The 21415-nt window shown below is 43.3% G+C and overlaps 1 protein-coding gene across 1 annotated transcript in view; it reads left to right on the forward strand.

Moving 5' to 3' along the window:
- The first annotated feature begins 4059 nt into the window (after positions 1–4059).
- The window catches only part of FAM149A (family with sequence similarity 149 member A), a 55768-nt gene continuing 38412 nt past the window's right edge, over positions 4060–21415 (forward strand). The window contains 1 exon segment of the mRNA XM_047855107.1: positions 4060–4878. Coding sequence (XP_047711063.1) covers positions 4229–4878 — 650 coding nt within the window. The 5' untranslated portion in view covers positions 4060–4228.

A 21415-nucleotide genomic window follows, 5' to 3' on the forward strand; every position in this document is an offset into this window, starting at 1 on the left:
CTCTGAGCCATCAGCCCAGAGCCCGACGCGGGGCTCGAACTCACGGACTGCGAGATCGTGACCTGGCTGAAGTCGGAAGCTTAACCGACTGCGCCACCCAGGCGCCCCGCGTCTAATTCTTAATTAGCCAATATAATCAGAAGAGTTTTAGCACGTGGAACACTGCTTTCACATCAAGTCTGCCTAAAAATCACCACTGCCACAGTTAGAAGCAATAATTTACTGCATTTCTTTTCATTACTGCACTTGAGCTCCATCCTGTGGTACCTCACCTGGGGTCATGTTATGAGAATGGTAATTAACAGAGAGGCCTGGTAGCATCTAACATCTGTCTGAAGGACTGTTGATGGATGAACAATGGGTGTAAAAGACCTAGCGTCTTCCTGAGAATCGTTTACCATGTTTGCAATTATAGGCCATTTTCAAAGGACTTCAAACAAAAGGATCACTGTTCATTCATAGTGCCTTCCTCACACGGCTGGGTGGCCAGAATATTTTATCCCCTACTTTAACTGACACTCCCCGCCCCATCCTTTCTGTGATTCCTGTCATTCTTCTAGTAGATTTGAGAAAGTCATGATTTGCATCTGTGACCAGCTTTATAGAGCGAGCACCCCACCGAAGATGCTCATAAACATATCAGAAAGATACTGCGATCGTGAAGTACCCCACTAATTAATACTCAAATAGCTTATTAGTTTCTTAGGGATGCCATAACAAAGTGCCCCAAACTGGGTGGCTTAAAACGACAGAAATTTATTCTGTCATTGTTGTGGAAACTAGAAGTTGACATTAGATGGGCAGGGCCATGCCCTCTCTGAGACCTATGTAGGGAAGAATCTTCCTCGCCTCTTCCCAGCTTCTGGCGGTGGCTGTCCGCCCTTCACATTCTTTGGCTCGGCAGCTCCATCACCCCAGTCTCTGCCTCTGTCAGCACATGACGTGTCCCCTGTGTGTTTGTGTTCAAATTTCTTCTTGAGGGTATGGCAGCCATATTGAATCAGGGCCCGTCCTGACAACCTCCTCTTAACTTGATTACATCTGTAAAGGCCCTATTTCCAAATAAGGCCACTTTCACACAAACTGAGGGTTAGGGACTTTTTTGGACTGGATTCAACCGAGACAGATAGGATGCATGTAAACACACCTTAGAAGCAGAATACTTTCAAGCCAGGTTCTGGAAGAGGATGAGCTTTTCTGCAGTCTTATTAACGGTATCTACATACTTAAAGAAAAGCATGTGCATGGAAAGGAAGTGGTTAGTAATGGAAGCATAGAAACATCTAAAGTTAGAGAGCTGAGATAGGTGGGTGAATGTCCCACTGTTTATATTAAGGTTGCTCCTCCAAGAGGGAGAAAAGTGTTGTCTCTAACGGTTTCTGCCCCCATGTGTAAAATATATATATATATGTATATATGTATGTATATACATATATGTATATATGTATATATGTATATGTATATATGTATATACATATGTATATATGTATATATATATATATATGACATATGTATGAATTACTACCTTCTCTTTGGTTCTATGCCCATTTAACAATCTTTCCACTTAATTTGGTCTTAACAGGAATTCTTCTTGTCGAGAAAGAGCAGAGGACAAATCTGCAGTTGTGTAATTATTAGTTAACACGGTGGAACTTGGGCTTGTGCATCAGTATTTTCTGAGTCAGTCAGTGGGCTCCATCCTAAGAGGCTGGTCAGCTGTGAAGGTCCTGGGCTGATCAGATTTCCAAGTCCGAGGAGTCAGGAACTCTGAGATGTGGTCTCAAGCAAGTACTGTGCCCTAGGAACTGGGTGGCTTGAATCAGGCTTCGCTCAGCAGTGGCTGTCCTTTGCTGCCTGTCCCTTCAAGATATAGTATATATGTTCAGCCTCAATCAGATGATTAGCAGCTTAAACACTGAGAGTGCATGCTCTAGAAATAATCTCTACCTGCATTGAAGATTTAATTGTTCTGTGAACCAGACTCAAGATCCTTATGAAATAAACAAACAAAATCTTTTTATTTATCTTCCAAAAAATTTTTTTACGTTTATTTATGTGAGAGCGAGAGAGAAAATGCCAAGCAGGCTCCAAACTGTCAGCACAGAGCCCAGCTTGGGACTCGAACTCACAAACTGTGAGATCATGACCTGAGCTGACACCAAGAGTCAGACACTTGACCGACTGAGCCACCCAGGTGCCCCAACACACAGCAAATCTTTAGGACACAGATTGACGACCTTGAATGAGAGCTGAATGAAAACAGAAGCTGTTCAGTGTTCTGATGGGCCTCCCACACCTCTGAGGCCACCTGATGAGTTGCTACAAAAGAACAATGAGAGTAGGAGAGATGTTAATGGTCCCAAACCATGATCATGTCCTTGCATGATCATGTCCTTGCATGATCATGTCCTTGCATGATCATGTCCTTGCATGATGACACAGGAGGTGCAGTTTGCTTGGTTTGACCCTGAGACCTCTGCCTCTAGTTTCCACTGGGTGTGTCTGCTACTTTCCCCTCTTTCCTTCATTCTTCACCATGTGCTGGTGCTGTTCATGCTGACAACTGCATGCACTTCCCTCTCCCAACACACAAGGCCCTTTATACTCTGACCCGTATCTGCCTTGTCTCTTACTTCTCTCAGGCACACATGTTATTCTTGCCTTGAGCTACTGCTGACTACAGTGCCTGCCTTGTTTTCTGGGACACTCACCTTACACTTAGCCTGTGATGTGAAGCTGATCATTCCACATTGTGGGAAGAGAACACCTTTTTTTTTTTTTTTTTTTTACCTCTCCGTGCCTACCACAGTCTTGAGTTAGGAAAGGGGCTGGCGTATGTTTGTCCAGGGTAGTTGGATGCAGAAAAGGGCTCATGACAGGATGTGAATATCGTAAGGAGAAGACTGGCCGTCTGTCTTCAAGACGATGAAAAGCTTGCATTACTATAGAAATGTTCCATGGTTCAGAATCCAGTTTGTGGATTCTTACGAAAGACTCGTGTATAGAGTCACGAATATCAGCTAACGTATTCACTACCAGACTTGCTCATCTCTTTTTGCCACCTCTAATCAGAAAATATACCTCCTGAGATCCAAACAGAAACTCTTCACTAAACATTAGTGGATAAACCGTCAACATCTTATTTTTAAATCACGCTCAAAATCAACCCCACACTCCCGCAGATACTCATACTTACAACTCTACCATGCACACAGATTTCTTCCGACTTAGTAAAATGCAATGTATTCCACTTAATTAAAAACTCTTACCTTTCATATCTGCCTTTGAGTTTGTATCCAAGCAGTCTGATTATAGTTTGAGTGCCCAAACATTTTAGTTCTAAAATCTCTTGGTGCACCCAAATAGATGTTGTGAACGCACACATGGTGGATGGATTTTACTCTCAGGGCCCCGTCTTTTTTCCACGTTCTTGGGTGAGGCCCTTGCTGTTGTTCCCCTACGTCCTCTTCACTGACCCACTTTGAACATGGCCCTGAGGCGGGAGGCTGGGCGCTGCTGTTTCAAGACCCCTCGCCTGAACACGCGTTTGTACTAAGCTTCCCTCAGATCAGAGAGCTGGCCGGCTCCCTGATCCTGGCACCTTTGGTCTTATCAGGCTGGACAAGCTCCAGATCTTTTGGAACCAGGATGATGGCGAGATTGCGGTGTTCCTTTAAGGCACGAATCAAGGAGGGCCGCCAGTGTGTCTATTGCGGCCGCGGCCCCAAGCTGCAGTCTGGGGCCCAATTAGCAGCGAGCTAAGCAGGGTTTTTGTTTAGCTTAGCAACCGCCAGCGCCGTCCCGGGGGCCCCTGGGGGTAGCTCCCGCGGGCGGAGCCCAAATCACCCTCCGGCCCGCGGTGGCGCTGGCGGCACTTCGTCTCCCTGGGCTCCCGGACCTTTGGCCCTCGGGGGTCTCGGAGTACTAGGCGGAGAAGGGGCTGCTCCCCGCAGACGGCGTCCTCGGCACCCCGCAGGCGGACCAGGCCGTCGGGGCAGGTCGGCCTAAAGCGCTGCGGAGCTGAGCGCCGGGAGGGGTTCCTGCTCGTGGAGAGAGTGCCAGGCGCCCCCCGGGCTCGGCGGCGTGCGGGGACCCCAGGACCCCCGCCCCCGCCCGGGGCAGCCGGAGCCGGATCGCCGAGCGCGGCGGTGGATGGAGCCCAGCAGCCCCGAGTCCCGTGCCCTGGAGGTTCAGGCTGCCGCGGGGACAGCGTTTCCAAGACTGGGGCATGAAGGTCGCTGTGTCGGACCTGGGGTCTCTCTTTGCCAAAATCTTCAAGACCCCGACGGCGCCCCCGGCGGTCCCCTCGCCGGTGGCCTCCTCCGGCCATTCGGGGGGCGCTGCCGCCGCAGGCCGGACGGGCTCCAGCGCCTCGCTCAGCGCGGCCCCGACCCCGGCCCTCTTGCCCGCCCTGGCCCCCGACTCCCCCTCCGCCGCGCGGGGAGCACCGCCCGCCTCGCTCCATCCTCTGCTCGCCGCCTCCTACCCCCGGGTCTCGGTCGCGAGCCGCGCGGCGGAAGCAGCAGGGACCCCCCTCTCGCTGCCCAGTAGCCCGGGAGCGGCCCGAGCGCAGCCCCCGCCCGCCGGCCACTCCAGCAGCGGCCGCAGCGCCGCGGGCTCCCCCGCCCACCCGGTGACCTGGGCGCGGTCCGCCCGGGGCCCCGGCGGGGTCACCGCTGCGCTGCCGGCCAACGGGGGCGCCGGGGGCGGCGGCAGCCTAGGCGCGAGCCCACGGAGCACCCAACAGTCTGGCCCCGGAGAGCGAGAGCCCGGCGCTTGGATGCCCCCCGGGCCTGGCCCCAGGACCCTGTTCTTCACCCTGCCGGACATCGGCGAGGAGTGGGCCTCGGACAGCGACTCGGAGGACGGTGGAGAAGCGTGAGTAGCGGCGGGGTCCTTGTCTGTCGTGGTTAGGACGCCGACCTTCTCCTGCCACACCCACCTGGCCAGGCGCTAGTTGCAATTTCACTTCTACTAACACTCCTGGGCACCCTCCTTGCACTTTTCCTGAGTCCGTATCGCTCGGCTTCCTGGTCTTTTCAAACCTACGCCGTGACAGGCTTGTTGTTCAGCGTTCTGGAAGGTAATCCTCTGCTGTTTGCTCTCAGAGAGGGAGGGGAGACCAAGCAGGGCTTGAAGGACAGGAGGACAGAATTTTGTTTCTCTTCTAGCTGAAGTGTTCCCCTCGATCGTTCGATACTCTGGTTTCCTTAGGGGCTTTGAAAGGAGGCTTCAAGTCCCTTTCTCTGATGCAGAATGTGACAGAGAGATGTGCAGTGTAACCGAATACACGCGTTGGCAGCGACAAGTTTAAGAAATGGTGAGACTTTGCGCTTTCCTAGTTTTCAAAGATCAGCCACAATTCTTATCCCAGGTGGGATGGGGTTTTCTTTGTGTGGTATCTAGTTAATTTACATATGTATAACATCATATGACATGAACGGAATCTGTAATACTCAGGACACTTCTGATCATATAGTGTGATCAGAACTCCCTAGAGCTTGGGATTTCTTGCCATAGCGACCTGAGGTAGTTCTGAAACACTGACTGACTTCATGGGAATATTTCACTGGGGGTTGGGGAACCCTGCCCTCAACACACACACACACACACACACACACACACACAGTCCCTCCACCATCAAGAGCAGTGATGCACACAGTCCCTCCACCATCAAGAGCGGTGATGAAAACATTCCTCTTGCAAAATGTGCAGTTTAGAATTAAAGAGATTATTTTTCGATGAGCAGAACATATGGCCATTCTTAAGTGGGTATAGAAATGTTCAGCTTTCTGAATCCTGCAGAAGAATAGTGAAATGGTCAAGGGCACACCAGAGGGTCCCCATGATGGATGGAGATTTCTGCCTACACAGAAGCTCTTCCTCACCTCTTGCCCCCCAAAACAGATTGGAGAACCATCCCATTAAAACGTATTCTAACCCATTCACAATTTAAATGACTGCATTTTTACAATTCTCTGTGACATTCATCTCCGTGTTAAAATAAGTTGTTAAATAACATTAAGATGATTCTTTTGATTTAAAACAGCATGTTGGAAAGCATATTAGAAAATGCGTTAATAAGTTGATCCCCGCCAGAAGGAAAATCAACTGCATTTGAATTCGAATAAGTGGCTAGAATACCTATGCCTTAGGAATGAGGCCTTTGTTTTTGGCTACTGGTCCTTTAACACTTACACACTTAATGTTTTATGAGCACACAGTTCCACATGCTCACTTTAACCTCTAGTCTTAGTGCTTTGTATGAACAGGCACATTGCTCTGAGAAATAATATGCACAGATCTGCTCATTCAAGGATCTTTCTGATGATGTGTGTTCATACTCTGCCATCAGACAGCCCTCGAGTGCACCAGGATCTTTTGTAGATATACAAACTCTCATATTCCCTTCCTTTCATACCTCATTCCTTTTGTCACTTAGAAAGTTTATGAAGGGGGAAAGGAAGAAAGTGTTGCGGTAAGTTTTCCTTCAATACTACAGACCTTTTGCAGCTTGAAGTGTATTTTTTTTTTCCCTCCCGGATTTCTCGGTTGGCAATTTATAACATTGACTAAAGAAACATCATTCAGTGATGGATTTAGATTATACAACTACAAGCCTCACCTGCCGGTTTGCAGAGAGGTACTATGAATTATTAGACTACTTGCTTAATATTAGAGTCTTTAGTTTTTTCAAGTCCAGGGAGGGACATGGGGAGAGGGAGGTGGTTAATGTAGGAGTAGGAAGACAAAAGGAGTAGGTAGAGAGAGTTTGGGACATGGAAACTACTGGACATAAACCCTTGAGAAACACGAATCCAATGGTAAGACCACTACACTCAGTTACAAAGGAAGATCCTAATTCACAGTTTCTGTTTGCTTGATGAAAACCCATGCATCTTGCATCCTGATTCTGTTCTGTTCTCTGAAAACTGGGAACAGTGGAATTAATTTGAGTGGGGAAGTGTGCAGACTTTCTCTCAATTCTGAGCCTTTTCTTTTTCACCGAGGCGCTCCATAGCAGCCCAAGTTTTGATCTCTGAACCACGGATTGGATGAAGGAATGGCCCACAGAGGAGGGCCTTGCCTTTTTCATTCCACAGGGCGCCTTGGCTGCCTCGCAGAGACAGAGGGTATTGAGTTCCCTGCTTCACCTCGCCCTCTTGCACTCCCAGACATGTGATCCCCCCACTTTTTGTCTTCACCCTTACCTCCCCACGCATTTCATTTACACCGTGTCCCTCATTTACGCTGGCTTCCGGTCTTGCCCACCCTCCGCTCTACCTCTCTTTGGCACTTCTGGTGTGAACGACGCAATTACCGCCCTGTAAAAGGTCTTATTCTAGTTGTTCTGGAAATACAAGAATTTCTAACAGTAGGTAAGGTGGAAGGTATATAAGTTGGATAATAGCTATATAGGAATGGGGATAGACCGTAAACTTCATGTGGTCAGAAAGTACATCTCTTATAAGTTATAGCTGGTAGCATATAATGTTGCCTTTTTGAGTGATTGGGTTCCACTGTCGGAGTCACGTGAGTGTGGAAATATTGCAGTGCCTGCCTGCAGGGCTTGTCAGCTTAGCTGGAAGTAAAATGAATGCAGGGACTTACCTCTCAGTCTATCGGGGCTGAGCGAGCCTGTCCACCTAGGAATCAGAAGAGCCGGATTCCAATCTCAAACCGTCTGCCAGCTGTGTAATTCTGGGCAGTTTGTGCAGTCTTCCAACCTGCGGGCTTTTCTCCTTGATAAAATGCAGATGATAATAATATTTGCCTCCGAGGGAGGTTCCAGAATTCAATTGCAGCAACGTCTTAACGTGCCGAACACGCGGAGACCTGCTTTAAAAATGTTATCCACGATTGGGGCGCCTGGGTGGCGCAGTCGGTTGAGCGTCCGACTTCAGCTCAGGTCATGATCTCGCGGTCCGTGAGTTCGAGCCCCGCGTCGGGCTCTGGGCTGATGGCTCAGAGCCTGGAGCCTGTTTCCGATTCTGTGTCTCCCTCTCTCTCTGCCCCTCCCCCGTTCATGCTCTGTCTCGCTCTGTCCCAAAAATAAATAAAAAACGTTGAAAAAAAAAGTATAAAAAAATGTTATCCACGATTGCCATCTGCTTCTTGGATGAAGATGAAATGAAATCTGGGAGTGTGTTTCCTGAAGGGATACATTCCAGGTGAAGAAAAGGGTGACAGAAAAAGAAAAAAAAAAAAAAAAAAAGAATTCGTTTACAGTTATCAAAGGACTGTAAGAAATGGCACCGTTTGGTTCCACTATTTGGGGAAACCAGTTAGAGTAGTCTAATCTTTCATGACAACGTCCCGAAGGTAAAGATTATCCTAATTAGCATGACCACTGATTATGGTCGAATGGCTAGAAGAAATGTAGGTGTCACCCTGGGATCGAACGTTTCATGTTCAGCTTTTAGAGACACTGCAGGAGAATCCGTAGCATCACACATCATTCACGGCCCACCCTCCATACAGCTCTTACCCATCCCTACCCCCTAACCCTGTGGCTCCTATTCACGTATTACATCCTTTTTGGACTATAAACCCTTCGTCCTGTGCCACTTAAGGCAACATGTGCAATAAATAAAACAATAAATAAATATAAACTAAAATAGGCAATTTTAGGAAAAAGCATTTAATAAAATCTGTTAAATGAGTGAATGAAAATGTTAGCTTTGTCATATAAGCCACTTTTGTGGGTTCCTAATCTCAAGGCAATTTAAATGCCCTTTCTCAGGACATTTAGGTACAAATGAGTTCAATTTGTTAGGAGTACAGCGTTTGTGAAAAGGCATTGGGAGAAAACCCGGCAAGCCTTGGATACCAGACTCTGTTTAGCAAACACTGGGGAGGCCACTAAATGTTTTTAGACAGAGAAGTGGCATGAACAGGCCTGAGCTTTAGAAGGAATAAGCTAATGCACAGAGAGTGTGAACCCAGAAACAGTGGAGAGGCTCTGGCAACGAACCCCATGAGAGATATGAGGGCCTGGGATGAGGATGATAAGAATAAAGATACTGGGATGATAAATATCACAGGACTTGGCAATGTGTTGGTGCAGTTGAAGGAAGCCAGAGGGAAAGTTAAAGATCATTTTACGTGACTGCAAGGAGAATGCCATCAATAAAGTATGAACACAGGAGGGAGTTTGTTGGGTAAGATGAGGAATTCACTTTGGGATGCATATTGGGTTGAAATCTTGGAAAAACAACCAAAGAAGGTGCCAGGCGGAGAGCTGGACCTTCGTGAGTGGAACGTGGGAGAAAGATTAAGGACTAGAAATACAAATATGGCAGCTTTCCATATGCAGTTGATTTTGAATATGTACAGCAATTACAAATTTATAACACAGCGCATTACAGACTCTGGAAGCTACATAGTGTTCTTTATTTTTGCTGCTGGGTGTTTTAAGATCTTCTACAAGTGGAGGTGTCTCTTCTCTGTGCTGACCTAGTATTTCTCAACACGTGCCCTGTCAGTTACCTGTCACCAGTCCGTGATAAGTACAGAAAGTGGGAAAAAGCATTTAGAAACTTTTATAGCAATTGAAAGAATAACTTGACGCCTGCTGACTGATAACGTTTGTATTTGTATTTTGTGCCTCTTTTTTTTTCCCATTTTATTGTCTGGTTAATTTATTTTTATTATACTTTAACAAGTATTTATTCACAGTAAACTGGAAAAAAATGTTTAAATGGTCTGACACTACACAATAGTTTGAGAAGGATCGAGGCAGACTTTACTTAGATACCTTTAGACCATAAAGAGCGAAAAACCTTTGGGACACCAAGAGAGAAAAAACCAGCCAAGTGATCATACTACCTTTTTTACTCTCCCTGAAATACAGGGCTAAGCAACATTCAGAGTACCCTCTGATTTGAGATGAGATTCTTTAAGTTGTTCGAATGATCTAGACTTGCAGATGTGCTCTGTTCACAACATCTATGGGAGCTGTGGCCCTGGGGAGAGACCTGTGGCCAAGAGTCCGCTGCTCAAAGGGGAAGGTCTCTCCTACTGTTACTCTTTGGTTTTTTTTGAAGTTTAAGCCGATGGCTAGGTCCATCATGATTCCCATAATTCATTCACAACCCTTGATGGCTAATTTGTCTCATAAAGCATAACTTGCGAACACAGATAATTTCCAAACGAAAGGAACTTTGACAGGAAATATGCAACATGACCTGCTTTCTTGTTGCCAGTCTATTGTCTTTGAGAAGAGTCCTTTGCTTGTAATTAAGAGACGATCATAGTGTATTAATCTCTTCTGAATCCTATAGAAAGGAAGCATGTCACAGTAAGGGCCCTGATCTTTTGCCCCATGAGACTATTTTCCCATATTTTAAATTTAATTTCCATTTGAGGCTCACATCCCACCAAAGTGGTAGAAGCTAAAATTCAGTTATCTGGGATTTTCCCAATTTTACCTTAAGCTTGAGCCTCTTTCTGGGGTGGCGGGGAGGGGGGTGGTGATTTGCCTACATGGGACCAGGATATTCAGTGGCAGGGAAGGAGCCCACTGGTTTTCTGATAACCTCTATCCTTGCTGGATCCACTGAAATGTCCATCATCTCATCTTATCCTTCTTTCTAACCCAGGGCTCGTGCACGTATCTACCAAGGCTCTTCAAGTTAGGGCTCTCTTCCTTATTTCTGTGGTCCTCATGGGAGCCCCTCATACCAACATTCTCCATTATAGGACTTCCAGGAGGATGTCAGTCTGCTCCAGACAGCCTTTCTTTTCTCAGGGATCCTTACCTAAGTCCTATTGAAGGATCAGGACACGGGTCCCCCCTGATCCCTTACCATACAAACGTACTTTAGGCCAGGTTCCACCGAGTACTCCAGCTCATCGGAGGTCTGCATTTTGTGCCTCGGAACCACAATTTCCTAGAGAAAACCTGGTTCCTAGATTCAGGGACCCACCAGTTCACGGGAATGAGAAAAGACACTCCTTCCCCCAGTAGGCCCATTACTGGCACCAAGAGGGAAATCAAGTGGAGGGCTGGCTCGATTTCAATCTACCTCCTGACTTTGTGCCTTCTCTAGGGTACAGGGTCCCTAATGGACTGTTTTGCTTTGTAATGGCCACTCAAGACACATCCTCACGTCCTAAGACTGTCCCTAAGATTCCCTTCTCAGACACGGAAAATCTCTCTCACAGAATCTCCCCATTCCGGGGAATCTGTTTCTCTTCTGAGGGTGGGGAAGAATCTCCCTAATGTATGTGCTTTTCCCTAAATCTTTTCCTAAGCTAAAAGTCCATACCAATCTTGTAAGTTCAGTTCAGGCTTAAAACACACACACACACACACACACACACATCAAGGGGAAAAACCCCTGCTTCATTCTCTGTTTTCTGAAGCAATAAGCAAAAAAGCTTTGGATTATTCACTATGGGAGGGGACGAAGGAACATGAAAACACTAATTGAATACATTTATCTTTTTTTTTTTTTTTCAACGTTTATTTATTTTTGGGACAGAGAGAGACAGAGCATGAACGGGGGAGGGGCAGAGAGAGAGGGAGACACAGAATCGGAAACAGGCTCCAGGCTCCGAGCCATCAGCCCAGAGCCTGACGCAGGGCTCGAACTCACGGACCGCGAGATCGTGACCTGGCTGAAGTCGGACGCTTAACCGACTGTGCCACCCAGGCGCCCCATACATTTATCTTTTTTTAATGTTTATTTATTTTTGCAACAGAAACAGAGCACGAGCAGGGGAGGGGAAGAGAGAGAGAGGGAGACACGGAATCCAAAGCAGGCTCCAGGCACTGGGCTGTCAGCACAGAGACTGACATAGGGCTTGAACTCAAGAACCACGAGATCACGACGTGAGCCGAAGTTGGACGCTTAACCAACTCAGCCACCCAAGTGCCCTGAAATACATTTAAAAATACTCTGCTACATATCCCTACATATAGAGAACACTTTTCCCCTCACCAGAGCAGTGTGGATATTTGTTTAATTCAACAACACCCAAATCATATACCTCTTTGGATATAATTTTATAATCTACAGGCAAAACTTTTGCTTTACCCCCAAAATTATCTGAATATTCAATGGTCTTAAGAATGCTAGGCATAATATATATTATATTATATTATATTATATTATATTATATTATCATATATCATATATCATATATCATATATCATATCATATATATCATATCATATATGTTATATGTTGTATGTTATATATAATATATATAATATATATAAAATAGGACATGACTCATTAAATGAATACATACCATTCTTTAAATATATGTTGAAAAAATTCAAATATTGTCCTTTTATTCTTGAGAGGTAGAAATAGTCAATGAATATACCATGTTTCATACAGCACAGAAATTAAATAAAGCCTTTGAAATGATTAAATATCCAGTTGTGAACTTGGAAAAGAAATGAAGGTCTTTGACAAAGACAAGAAAAACAGTCAAGCCAAGCCTTACCCTACTTTTGTTTAATAAACAGATTATTAAGGTTAAGTTGAACAAAGTAAAATGTTCTCTTCCTATGCACATATGCATGTATATTCTTCTCAGGATCATTGTCACCTTAAATGTTTTATAATGCCAGTAATAAGGATGAGGAAAAACCCCACCTTGGAAGCTCACGACTTACATTCAGATTTTAATACTAATAGTTAAATTTCAGAGAATGTCACTAGATACATAGAAGGTTAAAATGGACACTTCTTTTCAAATGAAACTAATTCAGATTTCTAACACTGAACAGTGAAGTCTTAGAAACCATTCATGTATATCCAAGATTCTTTATAATCTAGTTGAATTAAGAGTCTACACTGGGGGACACTTGGGTGGCAGTGGTTAAGTGTCGACTTCGGCTCAGGTCATGATCCCCGCATCGGGCTCTGTGCTGACAGCTCTGAGCCTGGCACCCGCTTCAGATCCTCTGTCTCCCTCTCTCTGCCCCTCCCTGCTCGCTCTTTCTCTCTCTCTCAAAAATAAATAAACATTTTTTTTTAAAGAGCCAACATTGAATAAAGTGAACACCTCCTGCTTAAACACCAGTAATTTCATTGCTAAATTAATGCATAATGATAAATTCTGGGAAACTTTAATTTTATATATAAAATATATTTTAAGGAAGCAGGTGATATAGTGTCAAGAGAGTCTACCTCAGTTAGACTTTTGTTTTACTCACTAGTTTTAACATTTTTATAAGCATGTTGATTGAGCATTGCTCAAATATGTATTATTCTACAAAGCCAAGATTCTTAGCATTAGACACAACAGGTAGTATTTCCATGTCTACTGGGAACCAAATGCTACATGCATGTTTTTGTAGACATTATCATGAATCACCAAAACAAACATAGTGGGTAGGAATTTTGTTACCATTTTACAGATGAAGAAATTGAGGCTCCGAAGGGAAAAGAAATTATTTACTTCCACCTGGCTAATAGGTAGAAAATATAACATTCAAATCCAAGCAATCAATCTATATTGTGCTCATATATATATATATATATAAAACCAAATGTTTTTTTAATAACCTGTTTAACATGGTAAGGAGGATAAAAATCTGTTTCTAAAGTAATTGGTAGTGTTTGTCCTGGAACAAACTGACTCTAAGAAATTTTACTCTTTCAAGAAAAATAAATTTGAAAAATAAAAAGCATGTTAATGAATAATCGAAAAGTATCTTTCTTGGAATAATACTCCTAGTAATACTGATAAGGGGACCAAATTTAACGCTTAGTTTTGTCCATTTTGAAGTGCAACTTAAAAAATGACTTTTATTCTAAAGCCGTAATTTCTTTTTTTTAAATTTTTTATAAAATTTTTTTAATGTTCATTTATTTATTTATTTATTAAAAAAATTTTTTTTAACGTTTATTTATTTTTGACACAGAGAGAGACAGAGCATGAACGGGGAGGGTCAGAGAGAGAGGGAGACACTGAATCTGAAACAGGCTCCAGGTTCTGAGCGGTCAGCACAGAGCCTGACGCGGGGCTCGAACTCACAGACCGCGAGATCATGACCTGAGCCGAAGCCGGCTGCTTAACTGACTGCGCCACCCAGGCGCCCCAATGTTTATTTATTTTTGAGAGAGAGAGAGAGAGTGAGCATGAGTGAGGCGGGTGGGGCTGCTGGTGCAGAGAGAGAGGGAGACATAGAATCTGAAGCAGGCTCCAGGCTCTGAGCTGTCAGCACAGAGCCCAATGTGGGGCTTGAACTCGTGAGCTGTGAGATCATGACCTGAGCTGAAGTCGGACGCTTAATCGATGGAGCCACCCAGGTGCCCCTAAAGCCGTGACTTCTTTAAAATAAAACATTAGTTTCATTAACCTTCTTCTCGTTTATTTTAGGTGTTATTCTTATAAATTATTTCATGTATATTTGAGAGCAAGTCAAATACTTTATCCATAGAGTAAGACAGATAATTGGTAAGCATTGTCTTGCAAGAAAAATTGGAGAAGCAGATATTAGATACGGCCCTTGCTAGGGGCAAGGGTATACCCACACATTAGCATTTTCTTAATTAGACATTTCACTTAAGGGTTTAGAAGAAGCCTTATAATTAAATACTGACCGCTGTAATCCCTGCCAGGCACTTATATTCACGTTTCTCTAATGAATTTCCTTTTTTCACATAGCATTTAACATTTTAGATCTTACTGATTTCTAACATAATGATATCATTTTGAGTATCTTAAAAAAATTGAACAGTGAGTTATTTGTTCTTTTCAAGATTCACTAAAGGGACAATTTTTAAATTAATCATTAACTTCAATTCCTTACAATGAAATTTCTTTCAATGGAGCACAGGGCAATTATACTGAAGAAAACCACGGGCCCCTATTTGAGCCGGGCAAGAAATATTAATGACATTTGCTGAGTTCCCGTGTATGAAAACATACGTGGTGCCTGTCCTAACACACTGCCCCCCACTTACCCCCTAGGCTGAGGCCAAGAAACTGAACCTTTTAAGGGTTGTTGTCTCGCTGTCTCCCTTCTGCCTTCAGTAAAGTTCTGCCTCTCACCCTTTGTCTTAACTTGGTGGTAGAGTTTGACTTTGGACTTGAGTAAGTTTGGCTAAATTTGGCCAATTTAATTTAAAATTGGCTAAGTTAGGGGCGCCTGGGTGGCTCAGTCGGTTGGGCGTCCGACTTCAGCTCGGGTCACGATCTCACGGTCCCTGAGTTCGAGCCCCGCGTCGGGCTCTGGGCTGATGGCTCGGAGCCTGGAGCCTGCTTCCGGTTCTGTGTCTCCCTCTCTGTCTGCCCCTCCCCCGTTCATGCTCTGTCTCTCTCTGTCTCAAAAATAAATAAACGTTAAAAAAAATTTAAAAAAAATAAAATTAGCTAAGTTAAATTAAATTGGCTAAAATCTGCTTAAATTCATGTAACCCTCAGAACTCCTGAAAACCCGGCTTAAGCTTGCTCTTTACAAATGAGCAAAGTGTCACAGTTCTGAGGTGATCTGGGGCCTTTTCCCTTCGGAAAAGGCTGGCTGAAGAGTAGGAGGGAATTCTGCAGTGAAGTCGTCTCGCGAGCCCGTTACAGATATTGTGGTGATCAGAGGTGTTTCAGGGGCAAAAGTGGTAGTTTGTGTGATTCTCTGAGAGTCCCTCCGTCCCCACGAAGCAATAGTGTGCCGAGTGGATAGAACTGGCTGGCGGGAGACAATCACCTGCAGCTATTTCCTGTTCCACACTTAGTGGCATCACGGTGGTGGCTGGAGGCCGGCCAAGGAGGGAGCATTCACACCCTGCAAGTCTGCACACGCTTCACATCAGGACTTTTTTTTATTTTTCAGATTGCTGGTTTCTCAGCACACCAGTGCTAGTAAGTATTAGAAGTATGTTTACTTCCAAAGCCGTCCTGGAGATGACGGGTACATTGGAACAAAGGGATATGTTTAGCAATAGCTTATGAAACTCCTGAAAATGTTTCTGTCACCTGAACACCCCAAAGAGATGAGGGGATCTCTGCCTTCCAGAAGTCACAGAGCTGGAGAGGAGATAGGGGGTCCCCGTCGGGTGAGTGGCTCCCGACCTTGGTTCCCTCTCCATTAGAGCACGGCGTTTGTATGCGCAAGACACGTTTTCACGCACAACTGTTCATGTGGTCCCTCACTGTCCACGTGAACAAGAATATGAAAATGCAAATGCAAATGATAGCCTCGAAAGTGCTCTGTTTCGCAACGCACGTTGTTGCTACAAGTAGTCTCAGAACTGAGACTGAGGTTAGGGACCCTGATTTTGGATGATACGTGGATGGATAAGAAAGAATTGTGTCCAGCAGGAGGACTCGGTAGTTTTCTGTCTTGAAGAGCCATTCAGCTAAATGTTCTAAAACAAAACAAAACAAAAACAAACAGTAGACCTTTCCGTGAAGCACCTTAGCACACAATACATTGTCCTCATTATAAGAAGGAAAATTTGTGTTGATTATAGCCAAGGCTTGAGCTGGGCTTCCTGGAGATATGCCTTAATGGAAATATGCCTGTGTTGAACTTTTGTGAATTCAAGGTCTATATTAAATTCAGTTTATGATGCACATGTTTATTTTTGTTATTTAATGCACTCAGCGGCTCATTTGTTTAATACCGATACTTTGATTTAGCATCGTGTGTGTGTGTGTGTGTGTGTGTACTCTAAATGTACTTCTAATCCATATACGGGTCCCCGCTGGAAACCTTTGGTTTTGCCTCAAGTTGACCATGAAGCAGGATGCACTCCAGTTTTCACCATAAAGCATTTGTAAATTCTTCCTCAGTAAAGCATTAGGGGACAATGTACATTTTACTGAGGACTCTCCTGGGACATGAATGGTGATTTGTGGCACACACTGTACAGGACTTTGCTACAAAAATTCCCTTAACTCAACTTCCAGCAATGGCACACTAACCTGAGTGCAAGGAGGAAAGCTGGGCAATAAATACAAACCCCTCAGGAGTTCAGCTGAACTGGAAAGAGACCAGCCCCACAAGGACTGAAACCCAGGTTTAAATCTTCTTAATTACTGACTGGATTAGTGATTTGAGATTGCCAGGCCCCCCAGTCTGCCACAAGACGCAAATTTAATCCCATCTGGATTTAGCTGTAAGCAACAACTTTATATTCTAGTTGATCAAAGAAGCAAGTTTAAATATTAGAATACAGAAATACCGGAGATAAATGTGTGGATGGAATGTTGGTACACATAAACTCTAATCAAAAGAAAGCTGGTGTAGCTTTTATAATATGAGACCAAGTAACGTTTAAAACAAGAAGCATTATGAAAACTTTTTCGAAAAAAGAAAAGAAAATAAAATGCGCTGACAGCATGGAACCTGCTTGGGATTCTCCCTCCTCTCTCTCTATGCCCCTCTCCCACTCATGTGTTATGTCTGTCTCTCTTAAATAGATAAAAACTTAAAAAAAAACACACAAGAAGCATTAGCGGAGGTAACAGGGGCCGTTTTATAGATAGAAAAGGGCCGCTTTGTCGGAAGATGTGAAAATCCTAAATGTACAGGCACCAATAACATAATTTCAAAAATATATGAAGATGTGTCTATTTTTGACAGACCTACAGTATCTGCTGCTAAGTTCTCCCTACCAGAGCAAGAAGAAAGTGTTCTCATGCTCTCTCTGTGGCAGGCAAAACTGAATGGAGAACTGAATGAAGAATACAAGAATTATTGCTCATGGGGAAGAGATCATTTTTACAACTCAGAAATAACCTTGTAGACAGTGCAGAGTGAATTTTACAGCAAAAAAAAAAGGGGGGAGCCTAAATTTTGAGTTTGCAAAAACAAAAACCTATCTATAGTTATAGCAGCAATTGACTAAAAGAAGAAATAAGCAAATCCAAAATCATAATGAAAAATTTTAATGTACCTTTCACAGAAATTGATAGAAAACATACAGAAAAAATAACGGTAATTACTATACAATATTTATAATATACAATAATTATTATAAAAACTTTTTTAAAGTTTTTTTTTTTTTAAAGAGACAGAGTGCAAGTGGGGAGGGGCAGAGAGAGAGGGAGACACAGAATCCAAAGCAGGCTCCAGGCTCTGAGCTGTCAGTACAGAGCCCCATGCAGGGCTCAAACCCACGAACCATGAGATCATGACCTAAGCCGAAGTCAGATGCTTAACCGACTGAGCCACCAAGGTGCCCCAGCAATAATTACTCTAAAGGACACCAAATTTACTATAAAGCCACATTAATACATAAAGTGTATTACTGATGCAAAGACAGACAAATAGGCCAGTGGAACATAATAGAGAACCCAGATTCCAGATTCAGTCTTCTAAGTTTGTGAATGTTTGTTGGTGAAAAGACCGTCTTTTCAATAAATGGTGCAAAATCAGTTGTTCATCCTTAAAGAAGCAAAAGAAACTTGATCACCTGTGCGAAACTCATGCGAAAAAATCAGTTTTAAGTGAATTGTAGGTCTCAATGTGAAAGAAAACACAATGAAGCTTCTAGAAGAAAACATAGGAGATGATCTTTATGTCTTACGGTAGGCAAAGATCTCTTTGGACCAAAGAGATAGGACCAAAAAAGTGCTAACCAGGAAGAAAAGATTGGTAAGTCATACTAAATTAAAATTAAGAGCTTCCAAAAAATCAATAAAATTGAGAACTTAAGTTCATCAAAAGAGGCCACTAACTGGAAGGTTTTAACCACCCCAAGAGAGCTTTGTCAGGCCAGCTGGCTCTGTAACTACAATTAATCATTGGACAGGAGGCCCTTTGGATTTTATGAGTTGAGTTTAGCTTCTGTTTTGCTTTATCATCTCTGTTAAAGGATGGAAGACAAAAACCTAAATAGTTTGAAATTAAGAATTAGAAACACAGATAAACTTTGTACTTCCACAGCAGAGAATTATTTGACAGATTACCCTGGTACAATATCATCTTCCAGTTCATGCTGCTTTTTAATGAAGGGCAAATCTTTACAGGCCTGTTGTCCATTTCAGCAAATTAAGCCATTGAATATAGATAAAAACCCTGTTTCAAAATCAGGAATTACTGAACTTCATTTAATTTATAATGTTATTGATTGTTAGACACATTATTATTTTATATTCCTCTAAAACAGAAAAATGTTGCCGATTAAACTATGATACAATGCTTTCCCATCAGTTAGAATTATAATTTTATTCTTATTGTAGTACTTCTTTGAGATTTAACCAGATTTTTTTAAGTGATAAATTGCTTTGGTCCCAGTATAAGAAGGAAAATACAGGCTAAATAAATTCCTAGAAGTTCTTAACATTCCAAGATGACTCTTCTGAATTCATTTTCTACTCATCATTGTCAAGGCCTTGGTTTTTCCACACACAATTATTTCTATGCCATTAAAACATAGATGAGACAGTATTTTTACTATGAATCCAGTAAAGTATTAAAAGATATTGGTGCTGTGCTCTTCAGCTGGCTTTGCAGTTAGTAACATAGAGCCAGCCTACACTTGACCCTACTTAAGAAACGTGAATCCGATTCGACCCCACTCCCATATCCTCCTAGGGCTTTGGTGGTTAAAGTTTAGATAAGTGCTTTTATGTTGTGGAAAAGATTTATGTATGGAAAGATTCCTTTCCAAGTCACTAATACTCATTCTGCCCATTGGAAGGTGAGCTTTCTTTTTAAATGTGCTAAAACGTATATAACATAAGATGTATCATTTTAACCATTTTTAAGTGGATAATTCAATGGCATTAAATGCATTCACAATCATTCCTCTCCATAACTTCCTCATCATCCCAAATAGAAACTCTGTACCTATGAAACAATAGCTCCCCACTCCTCTGTTCCCCTCAGCCCGTGGCAACCACCATGGTACTTTCTGTCTCTGAAATGAAATGCCGTTGAAATCTCATGTAAGTGAAGTCGTATAATATTTGTCCTCTTGTGTCTGGCTTATTTCACTTAGCACGTCTTTAAGGTGCATCCATGTTGTAACATGTGTCAAGATCTCACTCTTTTTTAAGGATGAATCATATTTAATTGTAAGTATAGACCACACTCTCTTTCTCTGTTCACATGCTGATGAATATGTACGCTGTTTCCTTCTTTTGGCTAGAGCAAATAATGCCGTTATGAACAATGGTGCACAAATACCTGCTCAAGTCCCTGCTTTCAGTCCTTTGGGAGTACTTACTGAGGAGTGGAATTGCCGTATCATACAGTAATTCTGTGTTTAATTTTGTAAGGAACCGCCAGACTGTTTTCCATAGTAGCTGCACCATTTCACATTCCGACCAGCAATGCAATGGTTCCAGGGCACCTGGGTGGCTCAGCGGGTTAAGCATCGGACTCTTGGTTTTGGTTCAGGTCATGATCTCACAGTTTGTGATTGAGCCCCGCGTAGGGCTCCCACGCTGATGGTGCAGATCTTGCTTGGGATTCTCTCTCTCCCTCTCTCTCTACCCCTCCCCCACTCATGCATGCGTGCATGTGTGCCTGTGCTCTCTCTCAATATAAATAAATAAACATTTTTTTAATCTTAAAAAAAAGAACAATGCAAAGGTTCCAGTTCCTCCACATCCTCACCAACACAGGTTATGTTTTGTTTTTCGGATAATAGTCATCCTAATGAGTGTGAGCGGGAAGCTAATCTTTTTTATGGTTTATGACAAGTACTTCCCCATTGATGCTCTCCTGGCCACTATTGTAAGATACTATTGGTGATAGACATCCTCACCTCAGAGATAAAAATGTGAGAAATTATGGGGTTTTTTTTTAATTTTGCAAATTTTAGGCTGACATTTTTTAAAGACTTTAATTTTTGAGCAGTGTGAGGTTCACAACAAAAGGTTGTGAGTGAAAGGAAAAGATTTTTCACAAAGATACTTCATAAAGATTGTACCCCCCTGTCCAACACAGGCATTACTTTCCCTATTATCAACATCTCCCACGAGAGTCAGATATTTGTTATAAATGATAAACCAACAGGGGTGCCTGGGTGGTTCGGTCAGTTAAGCTTCAGACTTCGGCTCAGGTCATGATCTCATGCTTCATAAGTTCAAGCCCCTCATCGGGCTCTGTGCCGAGAGCTGGGAGCCTGGAGCGTGCTTTGGATTCTCTCCCTCTCTCTCTGCTTCATCCCTGCTTGTGCTCTCTCTCTCTCTCTCTCTCTCTCTCAAAAATAAATAAAGAAACATTTCAAAAAAATGAGAAACCTACATTGACAGATCATTAGCATCCCAAAATCATGGTTTCCATTAGGGTTCAGCCTTGGCCTTATACATCGTATGCATTTGGACAAATGTATGACATGTATCTACCATTGTGGTCTCACACAGTATTTTCACTGCCCTAAAGAATTCTCTGTGCCCTATTCATCCCTCCCTTTCCCTTGGCACACACTGATCTTTTTACTCTCTCCGTATTTTGCCATTTTCAGAATGTCTTCTAGTTGGAATCAGACAGTCCGTA

The sequence above is a fragment of the Prionailurus viverrinus genome, chromosome B1 (assembly GCF_022837055.1).
Source record: "Prionailurus viverrinus isolate Anna chromosome B1, UM_Priviv_1.0, whole genome shotgun sequence".
Taxonomy (NCBI): Eukaryota; Metazoa; Chordata; class Mammalia; order Carnivora; family Felidae; genus Prionailurus; species Prionailurus viverrinus.